The sequence below is a fragment of the Hyaena hyaena genome, unplaced genomic scaffold, assembly GCF_003009895.1.
Source record: "Hyaena hyaena isolate Hyena2069 unplaced genomic scaffold, ASM300989v1 scaffold_624, whole genome shotgun sequence".
NCBI lineage: Eukaryota > Metazoa > Chordata > Mammalia > Carnivora > Hyaenidae > Hyaena > Hyaena hyaena.
The window spans coordinates 790,601-803,702 of NW_024081258.1; the positions used below are offsets into that span (position 1 = coordinate 790,601).

Here is a 13,102-nt window from a genome sequence, read left to right on the forward strand (position 1 = left end):
ACCATCTGTTAAAAAGGCTGTCTTTTTTCCATTGGATATTCTTTCCTGCTTTGTCAAAGATCAGTTGGCTGTATACTTTTGGGTCCACTTCTGAGTTCTCAATTCTGTTCCATTGGTCTATGGGTCTTGAACAGTCATCTTCTGATGACTCAGGAGAATGTCTCTCCCAGGAAGAAACATTCCCTGAAGAATTAAGTGGTGATGACAGAGCTTCGAAACGGTGACTCTCAGATGATTTGGGGGGAAATACTTCCTCGGACTCTTACAGTGTTCTGGCGAGTTTGCTGTTTATTCCCCGAACAGTGTGCTTTAAAGGGAAGTTTTTAATTCTGAAGTCCAGTTTAGCAACTTGTACTCTGAGGGATCATACCTTTGTGTTATATCCAAGATATCTTTGCCTAACCCGAGGTCACAAAGATTTTCTTCTAGAACTGTTACAGTTTTAGGTTTTACGTTGAGGTCTGTGTTTCATCTTGAGTGAATTTTTGTATATGGTGCAAAGCATGGCTCGAGATTCACTAAAATATGGGGTATCCAGTTATTCCAGCTTCATTTTTTGAAGACAGTCTCCACTGAACTGCCTTTACATTTTGTCAAAACTTAGCTGTCCACCCACACGTGGGTTTATTTCTAGACTCTCTGTTCTATTACTTTATCTTTAAGCCAAGACCACGCTGCCTCGATAGGGGAGCTACACAGTATGTCCTAAGATCAAGGAGTTACACTTAATCAACTTTAATTAGTCAGTGTTTATCCTCCAAGTTTAACTGTCTTTTTCAAAACTGTCTTGGCTTTTCTAGGTCCTTTGCATTTCCACATGACTTTCAGAATCAGTCTGTGAATTTCTATAAAAAGTGCTGCTGGGATTTGATTGGGGTTGATCTGAATCCACAGATCGACTTGAGGAGAACAGATACCTTAACAGTACTGCGTTTCCCAGCCCACGAGCACATTATGTCTCTCCATTTATTTAGATCTTCTTAGCCTTCTCTCAGCAATGTTTTGTTCATTTCAGTGTACGGGGCTTACAAACTGTTGTCACATTTATTCCTAAGTATTTCGCATTTTTTGATGCTATCTTGAAGGGTACTTTTTAAAATTTGAATTTCTGATGATTCACTGCAAGCACATAGAAATACAACACATTTTTGGATATTGATCTTGCATCCTGCCACTTTACCAAAACCTACTTATCACTTCTAGGAGCTTTTTTGAAGATCCATCAGATTTTCTACATAGACGATCCTATCTTTCAATAAACAGTTTTACTTCTTCCCTTCCGATCTGAATGCCTTCTCTTTTTTCTTGCCTAAGTGCACTGGCTAGAACAGAGATTGTTAGAATAGACGTTCTTGTCTTGCTACTGGTATAAGGGTAAAGCACTTAGTCTTCACAGTGAAGTATGTATGATGTTAGCTGCAGGTTATACATAGAACCTCTTTATGAGGTTAAAGAACCTTCCTTCTTTCCTACTTTGTTGAGGGATTTGGTCCACAATTCATGTTAGATTTTTTAACTCTGCAGAGAGAGTGTTGAATCCTCTCTCCTGCTCTAAGCCTGTCCTGTAAATCTGCGTCTCCCCTGATCCTTAGGGTCTCTTTAGTTTCCTGTAAGAAACTGCTGGTGCATCATGCCAAGACAGATGTCAGACTTTGTCTAATGCATTTTCTGCACTACTGAGGTGATCATATGGTTTTTCTTGATTAGTCTAATATGGCAAACTACATGGATTGATTTTCAGATATTAAACCAACCCTGCATTCTTGGGCTAAATCCCACTTTGGTCATATTGTATCATCCTTTCTATATATTGCTGGATTAGATTTGCTAAAACTATGTTTAAAATTTTAGCATGTATATTCGTGAAGGATCTTGGTCTTTCCATTTCTCTCTCTGCAATGTCTTTGTCTGGTTTTTGTATCAGGATAATTCAGGCCTTGAGAAACAAGTTGGGAAGTGCTCCCTAGTCTCCAACTTTCTGGAGGAGTGTGGGGGGAACTGGTAGCAGTGCTTCCTTAAGCACTTGGTAGAGCTCACCGGGGAAGCCACTGTGCCTGGTACGGGCACTATTCCCTCCCAGCCCTGTGAACATCAAGCACTGCTTCTCTCCAAATCCTTTTTTAACTTTTTTGATGTTTACTTATTTAAACATTAAAAGAAAGAGACAGGGACAGAGACAGAGAGAGGGAACAGAGAGAGGGGGAGATAGAGAGCCCCAAGCAGGCCCCATGCTGTTGGCACAGAGCCTAATGCGGACCTTGAATTCACAAACCGTGAGATCACGACCGGAGCTGAAACTAAACCAAGAGTCCGCCACTTAACTGACTGAGCCCCCCAGGCGCCTCTCTCTCCATCCTTCCTCCCGCATCTCTGCCTAGCCTCGGCCACTGCCTGGGTATCTCAGCTCTCAGCCAACTCCACAGCCCTCCAGCTCTCTGCGCACCCCCACTGCTGCTCTGACCTGTAAACGCTCTTGTCCCCGTGAGCTCCTGTCCCCCATCCCATCAGCTAAGCCAATCTGTTCCGTTCTGCCCGGGGTTCCCCTGTGCCAGGGCCTGAAAACTTGCTCACGGGCAGCGAGCTGAGGCAACTGTGCTGCTCATTCCCTCCCTGCCTGAGGTCTAATGACGGCTGTCATCCCTGACTCCTGGCACAGAACTCCCAAAACCCTTGGAATTTCCTGACTGATCAGGGTGACACAAGTGCTTTGTTCTAATGGGGCAACTCTTGGCAGGTTCCTAAAGAGCTTCAGGATGGGAGCTGGCTGCCAGGAAGACCAAGCCTCGATTAGAAGCCTGGAACTCTCAGCCTCGTCCCCCAACTCTGGGGAGGGCGGAGGGACTAGACAGGGAGTAGTCACCGACGGCCAGTTGACCATCAATCACACCTGTGTAATGAAAGCTCCATGAAAACCCTCACATGACGGCATGTGGAGATCCACGTCAAGGTGCTGGGAGAGCGGAGCACCCAGAAAGGGCGTGGAAATGCCGTGCCCACCCACCGCCCCCCACACCCTGCCCTATGCACCTCTCCCATTTGGCTGTTCCTGAGCTGTATCCTTTACCCTAGGCCAGCAAATGTAAGTAAAGTGTTTTCCTGAGTTCTGTGAGCCATTGTAGCAAATGACTGAACTTGAGGAAGGGGCCACAGGAATCCCTGCTTTCTAGCCGGTCAGCCAGAAGTATAGGTGGCCCAGGCTTGAGTCTGGCATCTGACATGGGGGCAGCCTTGTGGCATGGAAGCCTGTAACTGTGAGATGGGGCCCTAACTCCAGGTAAACAGCGTCAGAACTGAGCTGACCAACATCTCTGGTGTCCAGAGAACTGGAGAGGAGGGACTGCAGAAGACAACACATATTTGGTGTCAGAAGGGAAAGCCTTCACCGCCTGTCTCTCAAGGCATCACTGTCCTTCGCTGACTAAAGTCCAGTGTTTCAGATGGTCTGTCCATTTTTTAACTGTCTCAGATAGGTAAGTAATAAATTGGTCCCCATTACTCTATCTTGGTCAAAAGTGGAAATCCTCAAATGCAAGTCGCCTTAACCATCACCCCCCCCCCCCACCGGCTTACTGTACCCACTTCCATCCAGGGAGGCTTCTCCTGGAATCACGATTCTGCATCTGCATGACTCATGAGACCCAAGGCAAAAGCAAAGGCTGTGTGTCTCTGTCACTGGTCCCTCACACAGAGCCCTGGCCCCCAGGAGACGATGGCGAGCAGTGCTGCGTGACCTCATGCACGTACTCAAGTGCTGGCTCACGACCCGAGGTGCCCTCTTACAGCACGCAGGTCCCTCGTGGCACGCAGAGTCCAGACACAAGGCTTCACGCCAGCGTGCCAGAGTCTGGACTCTCACCAGCCAGCAGGACGGGGGAATTTGTTTCTCCCACTGGTGACAGGAAAGAGAGGGCCCGAACCAGAGCCCAGAATAGGAAGTGTTTTCGATAAGCTGGATGCAAATCCATGGGAAGCTGTAATCAGAATAACTCGCAGACTCAATCACTCTTCTGTCTCATAATTATCTTAGAAGCTAAATGTTTTTCCAGTTGGTGAAAGGGGACTTTCCTGGGCATTGCTTCACAAGACAGACAATGCTGTCGGGTCTTGTAAGTATTTGCTTAATTTGAATACTTTCTTTCCATCATTCTGTGCTTTAAAATCTCTAAAATAACAACAGCGCTTGAGAAAAAGCTTTTTTGTTTGTTTTTTTAACAAAGGGTAGGGAAAACAAACTACAGTTCTATCCTGATGACCCAGCCATAACTGCATCTTGATGCACAGATATGGTGCCTGAAGAATAAATTAATTCCTAGATATAGTGTACAGGACTTTCCTGAGTTAGGTCATAACAGCTTTAAAGGTCAAACAAAGGCAAAAACACTTTCATTCTTAGTCCTGAGGCACCATGTGGCTCCCTGCAGCGAGCTACGAAACTTCCCCATTAGCGTTAGAGCCCACATTTAGGACTTACGTGAGAAACTGAGGGCAAGCAGAAATGAACTGTCACGTAGTCAAAAAACGAAGAAAAACATTCTTATGCCCTTTCCTGGAGCACACCACGGGGTGGGTGGTTAGAAGCCTATTGTGTTTTTCAAGAGCAAGGACAGCCAGCTTGGCAGGTGTAAGTCTCCTTTTCCATAAGGGAGGCCCTTGCCAGAGCCCTCCATGCACCCCAGCGCAGGCGATCGGAGCAGACATGTTTTCACCAGGACAGCTCTGCGGCACAGCACTCACGGTGTGCTTTCCCGCTGCCAGTCCTTCTGCACGTCCACTCTGTCCCCAGAACGAAGTACAAAAGAAACCCCGTCACCGTGGCGTGCATACACTAGATTCTTCCTGATCAGTCAGCCTGCACACCAGAAGAGCACGGACGGTCCCCGCACGTCCCCCCTGCCCGTCTGGGGACTCCCGAAGAATGTCAGGGGTAGGTCAACGAAGTTTGGATACATGGGATCAGACAAAGTTAAACAGGCTTCCCTGTAGTTGGCCCCCTGCAAGCCCACCGCTTGTCTGCGCACCCCGGCGGGCTCCCGGGGTCTCACGCGGGACACCGCGAGGGGCCGGTCCCTCCAAACCTGCCTCTTCCCCAGCGCGCACCCTCTCAGGGCATCTGCCTCTGTCCCGCCCTTCCTGCCCCCACCCACCCTTCACCTCTGTCGATCTGGCCTCTTCCGCCGTGCCATGGGCGCCAGTCTCTAAATGCGGCCCCTTGTCTCGTGTGCCTTCACTCGGGACCCTGGCACACCGTGCACACCCTCCCTCACCCCTCCTGGCTGGCTGGCTTCCCTCTATGTGCTTTCCGCTCTTCCCTTGAAAATTAAAAACATGGACAGAAAGACAAAAGCAAAGAATATAAACAGATACCTGTATTCCCGTTCATCAGAAGAGATGATCGTTACGAGGCCACACTAAGAATGCCACGTTTGCTCCGAGGCTTTTTTTTTCTTTAATAAAAGGCCAAAATAGGATAAAGACCAAAGTGTCCTTTGATGTCTCCCCGAAGGCAAGCCCCTCACAAGTGTGTCACATAGCCTTCTGGCGCACTCTTACGCCTTTACATGCAGATGGGTGTGTTCACAAACAACACAAATCCCTGAGTCTTACAGAAAGCTTAACACGGTGACATCATGCAGTGAGTAAAATCTATCTGCTTTTTCTCTGATGCAACAAGGTCTCCCCACACTGACACTCAACTCAACTCAATGAGAGCCACTGATGCAGATCCTGCTGACCCGCCAGCGTCCGTTCCATGGCTTCCTCCCACCACGGCTCCCTCCCGCCACTGAAACCTCAGCCAGTGGGGTCTCTGAGTGCTTTGCCTGCATTCCCTCCCCTCCCGGCAGCCCGCTGGGGATGTGCGCAAGGGCTTGTGGCTGGCACAGGGTGGGTGCCACTCCCCCGGGTCTGCCGAGTCCAAGGCTGCGCTCTCCCCCACTGTGCTGGGCTGCCCTCTCACCAGCAACGGCCAAGCGGGCACCTTCCCTGGGCCAGGAACTCTCTGTGCATCTTGTCTCTTAATCCTCTGAACCCCGCCCCCACCATGGTGTCAAGGATGATTCATTATCCTCATTTTAGAAATGAAGAAACTCAGGCTGGAGTTGATGCTGGTGTGAACCACAGCAAGATAGCGCCAAGTCCCCATCGACCGGGCTACACGTCAGATTTGCTTACAAAAAAAAGTCAAAGCTGAGATGAGAAACGGGCTGGAGTGAGACGGAGAGAGGCCTGAAGGCCCAGCTGAGGGGCGCTGCCTGGGGGTGGGGTGGGGCCCCACACCCGGGCCCAGGGGACGGTACTCACGGTCATGGACCCTGTAGCAGTGCTTCTGCAGGCGCCGCACACCCCACTCCTCCAGCACCCCGTGAGTCATCAGCAGCTGGAGGAAGCGTCGGTGGACATCGGTCATGGCGCCCGCTCTCCTCGCGCTGCCCTGCGCGCACGGAGGCGCTAAGAAAAGAAGCAAAGGACACCGTGTCACCTCTGGGCACTCTGAAAGCCAGGTTCTGGGGGTGTGGACTTACCAACGTTCACAACTATCCCTTTGTTACAGCTTTTGGACCCCAGTTCATCCCGCCCAATGGCACAGAAGCGGAAAGGACGGGAGTCAGGGCCAAGCACACTGGCCCTGGGTGGCCGGCAGGGAGTGGGGGTCTGAGGCCAGCCACCTGCCCCACCCCTGGGCTGTGTGAAAGGGGGCTTGTTTTGGTCTCTGATCTCTCAAGTGAGCCCAATGCTGGGAACGTCCTCGGGAGAATTACTCAGTTTGATGGTTAACACGTATAAAAGCTTGGCAACAGCTGAGCACCACCTACATGGTGGCCAGCTTTACTACTGGACACTGAGGGCTCCAAAATGTGGTCCAGCCACTCAGGAGACCTGCGGCCTTGGACACAGGGTGCCGAGGCCCCGTTTTCTCCGGCCACGATGACAACAGTGGGCACCACCTGAAGAACTCCTAGCGGACGCCTAGCCCATGATTTCCTCCCCGTCTCCCAAGCCACTGATGAAACTACTGTCGCTGTGGGGTGTTTTGCAATCTGTGGGGTGTTTTTGCAATCTCTCACTCTCTACTGAAACATCATCTTTCCACAAACCAGAGATCAGAGCTGATAAAAGGATCACACGAGTCCTGATCAAAAATGCTGCTCGTGCCACGGAGCGGTGGCACGGTGCGGAGGCAAAGGGCGTGGGTTTAGAAGCAGGCTCATGGTGTGGAGACGGGGGTCTGCCCAACCTGCTCCACCTTAAGAGTCATCTAACTGGGGCGTGAAAGGCACAGATGCCTGGGCCCCTTTGCTGGAGGTCTGGCTGCAGAGGGGGCTGGGAATTCTGAGATTTTAACATACACTTCAGGTGGGTGCCATGACCCGCACAAGAAATTGGCTGTTACTTTAGGCAAATACAGTGCGAAAACACTTCTAGCTAACAAGCTTCATCTCCCTAAGCCTCAGTCTTTTCCTCCACAAGATGGGTATAATAAAAAAGCCTCCTGAAGGCAGAAGATGAGGTTTAAAAAAAATTTTTTTTAATGTTTTATTTAGTTTTGAAAGAAAGAAAGGTACAGCATGAGCAGGGGAGGGTCAGAGAGAGAGGGGGGTCACAGAATCTGAAGACAGGCTCCAGGCTCTGAGCTAGCTGCCAGCACAGAGTGCAACAGGAGCCTCGAACCCGCAAACTGTGAGATCATGACCTGAGCTGAAGTCAGATGCTTAACTGAGTGAGCTACCCAGGCGTCCCTGAGAAGATGAGGTTTAAATGAGATAGGACTAGAAGACACACAAAAAGGCTAGCTGCCGCTCGCTCGTCTTTTCAAGCAGCACATGAGCTGGACCTCAGAGGAGGGGAGACCCACCAGCTTGGGGCCAGTTTCTCTGACTGCCTGCAACTTCACCAGTAACACAGCCTCAGCAGATCCTGAACTGGACTCATCTTCTCCGTCCCCCTCCCACCCCTTTTCTTCCCCTGAGTCCGCTTTGCAAAATCTTCCAGTTTGGGGGGATCCAGTCCATGCAGTCACACAAACACCAGGGCCTGAGTGTCCAATTCTCATCCACTCCCCCCACCACAACCCCACCAGCCTCAGATCCAGCCAGTCAGTTTATTTCCTAGCGCTGGGATCAGCAAAATTAAATCTGACTGCAAATTAAATCCAAAAAAAGTTACAAGAAAGTTAAATAATAAAGAGCAGAATTGAATAAAATGAGTATATATCAGAGATCAACAAAACCAAAATTAGTCTTTGAATAAAAATGTAATGGGGCGCCTGGGTGGCTCCATCAGTTAAGGATCTGACTTCCATTCAGGTCACAATCTCACAGTTCATGGGTTCGAGCCCTGCATCAGGCTCTGTGCTGACAGCTCGGAACCTGGAGCTTGCTTCGGATTCTGTGTCTCCCTCTCTTCCTGCCCCTCCCCACCTCGTGCTTGATCTCTCTCTCTCTCAAAAAATGATCATTTAAAATTTTAAGAAAAAAACATAATAAAAGCGACAAACCTCTGACAAGATTTTCCAAGTGGTAGAAGACTAACAAACAATACTTGGAATGAAAGGGGGGAACTAATTGCAGACACACAAACAACTTAAATAATCTAAAGTTTTAAATAGGCAAAGTTATAGGAAATCCGTTCAAAACCAACTGAAGAATTATCTGAAAACCTAACAGGTGTTATAACCATTGAAGATACTCTGTGGGAAATCTATCCTCCCACAAAGAAAAGTTCAGATCCGGATAGATTTATCAAGAAGTCCTACCAAGCATTCTAGAAGCAAGTGATTTCAAATGTCACAAAACTATCCCAGGGCCCCAAAAAAGAGCAAACTCTGCCCAAATCATCTGATAAGGCTGACATACGTTGGGCATTAACATCTAACAGAGACTTCAAAGAAAGGAAAATGTATCTTTCAGGAACGTAGCTGCAATGGCCGTAAGCAAAATGTTAATCAATCTAAACCAGCAACATAAAAAGGATAATATATGGTGACCAAGATGGGTTTATCTGGGTAGCAGTTTAACATCTGAAAATCAATCAAATGTTATATGTCAATAATGTCCCAATAAAGCTGGGGGAGAAAAAAAATCAATGAGTCTGAGTCGGCATATTACCAGCATACAGAAGAAAAAGCCTACTAGCATCTTAATAGATTCAGAAAATATGATTGATAAAATTCAACAGTCCCTCGTACTAAAAACTCTTTAACAAACTTGGAATTGAAGGAAACTTCCTTTATCTACTAACGCTATCGACAAAAACCCACAGGGAGCATCATGCTTAGGGATGAATTGTTGAAAGCAATCATTTTCAAATCCCACTGAAGCCCCTGCAACAGAATCCATGCGATTCCAATCAAAATCCCCATCGGCTACGTGTGTCTGTGAGTGATTTGACGAGATAATTCCCAAGTTTACAGGGAAGACATAGAGGCAAAACAGCAAACCATCGGGGAGGAGCTCAAGGCAGGAGGACTTGTCATACCTGTCACCAGTTCATGAATCTCGAGTAATGACTACTGTATGCCAATGGTACAGACATGGACCAGAGAAGACCAGGGGGCCAGACCTCAGACACAGACACGCACACAGACACGGGTACTCAACACGCTGGAAAAAGGGAAGCCCAGATCAAAGTAAGCTTTTCAATAGAAGGTACCAGAACAACAGATTACCCGTATGTGAAAATCCAGAGAGCCTGACCCTCATGTCAGACTAGGCACAAAAATCGTTTTGAGGATTAAGGTCGTGGGAAAGGAAACACTATAGAACTTTTGAACAACAATATAGGGGCACATCTTTCTTTTTTTTTTAAGATGTTTTTTAATGTTTGTGTATTTATTTTGAGAGCGAGCAAGCAGAGGAAAGGCAGAGGGAGAGGAGAGAGAATCGCAAGCTGGCTCGGCAGGATCGACACGGGGCTCGATCCCGGGAACCGTGAGATCATGACCTGAGCCGAAATCAAAAGTTGCACGCTCAACTGACTGAGCTACTCGGGTGCCCCAGAGAACATCGTTTAGGAGCCAAAGGCAGGGAAGAACTTTTTTAAAAGATACAAAAAGTCTAAACCATAAAGGAATATACCGATAAATTCTACTTCGTTAAAATTTTAAGAACCTCTGTTCACCAAAAATAGTAGAGAGTGGGAGAGAGAGACAGAGAGAAGAAAAGCTACAAACTGGGAAGTATCTGAGACATGGTGAAACCACAAAAGATTCATACTCAGAACACACAGAGAATTCCTACAAAACCATAAGGGGAAGACAAGCAAAAAATAAGCAGCAGAAATGTTCAAAAGAGGATGCACAAAACATTAACAAATATATTAAAAGATGCTTCATCTCAATGTCATCCAGCAAATGAGTATTCAAACCACGGTGATTAATGTGTTATTTAGGCAATAATTCTTCAGAATGGTTGAGGCTAGTGGAGGGTAAACTCTTATAAACCACTTCAGACGATGCGATATTACTCGCAAATCTGGGTATCTCCAGAAATCCACTATTAGGTATATAACTTACAGAAATGTTCCACATTTGCCCCAGGAAATATGTTTATAAAAGCGCCCCACGGCAGCAAAACTCTGGCAACCGCATAAAAGGCGATCACTTAAAGCATGCCTCCGCTTATAATGAAACCTCGGAATTCAAAACAGCAACGAAGCAATGAAGGTAAAGTAGAGCTACTCACATCAACATGGACACGTCTCGTATATGTGACATTACATGCAAAAACAAAGTCCCACAAATACAGATGAGGGTCCTCTACAAAATTCAAAACCAGGCAAACCATACGTGGCAGGCATTACAGAAGCATACTAACAACCAGAAAGAAAAACAATGGCATGGGTAACACAATACAGGGAGATGGTCGTCTTTAGTGAGGGAAGAAAGGATTCAATCTGGGCTATTCTGTGTATGTTCTATTTCTTACCCTGATTTGGGGGGGGGGGGGGGTATAGGGGGTTGGTTTTCTTTTTATTCTTCAAATTTACAGTTGCAAACATTTTTATACATGTTATATATCTTAAAAATTTAACATTTATTTATTGAGAGAGACAGAGCGCGAGCAGGAGAGGGGCAGAGGGAGAGGGAGACACCGAATCCGAAGCAGGCTCTAGGCTCGGAGCTGTCAGCACAGAGCCCGATGCGGGGCTCGAACCCACGAACACCGAGATCATGACCTGAGCCCAGTCCCGGATATGTTAGTTATCTTAAGAAATGATGTAAATATGTTACATTAACACCCAAAATAACTGTTAAGAAGGTGAGGAAACAAAGACTGAGGGCACAGGCGACGGGTATCAGAATGGCAAAACGAAAGCAGGGCTCAGAAACTGTCCAAGTAAGCGAGAACACAGGAGCCTACAATGAAATCAGGACCGCTTCACCTACACTCTCCAATCTAAAGACGTCCTAAAGGCAAAATCTTTTCAGGTTGGAACCCTGACCTGACCTACGGTGAGGCTCTTTACGCCGGTTCTGTACCTCCTTTGACGTCATTACGCACATATCTCGCTATGAAAATATTAGTGTATTTCATTACAAGGGGCTGCCCCAGACCCCCTTTCAAGGTGTGACCTAACAACGAATATAGGCATCATATGCCTTTCGAAAATGGGAGAAATTCGGGGTTCTTTAAAACACGAAGCGGTGGCCTTGTACAAAGTAAAGATTTCTAGGACAAGCCCAGAGAGCGGCGAGATAACGGAGGGCCGTCCAACGAAGGCCATATTTTCCGTATTCAGTTCAAACAGAATTCTGTATTTTGCTTGTTTCCCCACCTACTATTAGGAGTAAACACGCTTTTTCCACCTAGTACTACGATTTAACAGTGTCTGTGTGTCGGGGGCCCTAGTTTCCAGTCTACTTTGCCTTCCAGCCCCTCTCCGGGCCTCAGTTTCCTCATCAGGAAGTGAGGAGCCCCAAGCCCCCGGGCCCCCAGCGCCACACTCCGGTACGGACACGGGCCGACCCCGGGGCCTGACCCCCACCTTCCGTCCTCCGTCGCCTCTCTGCACGGCCCTCTTCCATCCCTGGCAGCCTCGCGGGCCCTCGCCTGGATTACCCACCGCGACACCCCGGCGCTGCCCCCAAAGCCGGCCGCCAAGGCAGAAAGGCGGCCTCGGCTCCTCCAGCGGGGCGGGGCGAACGCGAGCGCGGCGCTCCCATTGGTGGATGTCGCCCATTCGTCCCTCCCACCTGGTGACGCACTTCCTGCTTTCCCGCCGCGCCGTTGCCATGGTGCCGAGGAGGCCCTCCCACAGATGCAGTTTTGCTCTTCTCGCCCTTCTCTCTGGGCTTTATGCGGCGGAGCTCCCGGTTGCCTCCTTGGGCCTCCAGCCCCACAGTGGCACCCAGCGACCTAGGAGTCGGAAGGGCAGGCATGCAGCGGATCCTCCCCCTAAAAGTCATGGCCCCGCCGACACAAGCCAGTACCCTGCCCCGGGCCTCAGTTTCCCCACCTGTATAACCGACACTATGGCCTCAGAGTCAGCAATGAGGGCTCTGTTGTCACACAGCTTGAGCTGGAATCCTGCCTCTGCCACTTACTAGTTGCCAGATCTTGGGCAAGTCACTGAGCTGCACTGAGCCTCGGTTTCTTCTTCTGTTAAATGGGGATGATAATAGTCCCCATGAAATAGTGCGTTCACGAGGTTTTGAAAGAAATCACGCACACTGAAAGTGCCGATTAAATGTTAGCTACTGTCTTAACTAGGAATTTGTTGGGAGAAGCAAATGAAGTTATTAAGAGAAGTGAGCGAACTCTGCCAGGCGAGTGCACTCATTTTACAAACGCTTGCGTCCCAGCTCCCGGGCTGCAGTCTAGCAGGGAAGCAGGTAACTAATTACAGAACAGCAGAGAGTGCAAGCTGCTATCTCTGTGATGAGAGCTTCAAATCCCTACTGACCGGTTACCACTCCTGTGACCGTGGACAATTTCTCAACCTCTCTGGACCTCAGTTTCCCTGTCTGCCAAGTGAGGAAAGCAGTAGCGTGTACTAGTTAAGAGCTTGATTGGAGTAGGGGGCGGCGGACGCCTGGGCGGCTCAGGCAGTTCAGCATCAGTCTCTTGATTTCCACTCAGGTCATGATATCATCATTGTGAGATCA

At 48.5% G+C, this 13,102-nt stretch overlaps 1 protein-coding gene across 1 annotated transcript in view; it reads right to left on the reverse strand.

Moving 5' to 3' along the window:
• Positions 1 to 12,125, reverse strand: part of NSMCE1 (NSE1 homolog, SMC5-SMC6 complex component) — a 28,604-nt gene extending 16,479 nt beyond the window's left edge. Inside the window, exons 1-2 of the mRNA XM_039257527.1 lie at positions 11,983 to 12,125; positions 6,301 to 6,447 (exon numbers count right to left, since the gene is read on the reverse strand). Of these exons, the coding sequence (XP_039113458.1) occupies positions 6,301 to 6,447; positions 11,983 to 12,022 (187 nt within the window). The 5' untranslated portion in view covers positions 12,023 to 12,125. The remainder of the gene's footprint in view (positions 1 to 6,300; positions 6,448 to 11,982) is intronic.
• Between the last annotated feature and the right edge of the window lie 977 nt (positions 12,126 to 13,102).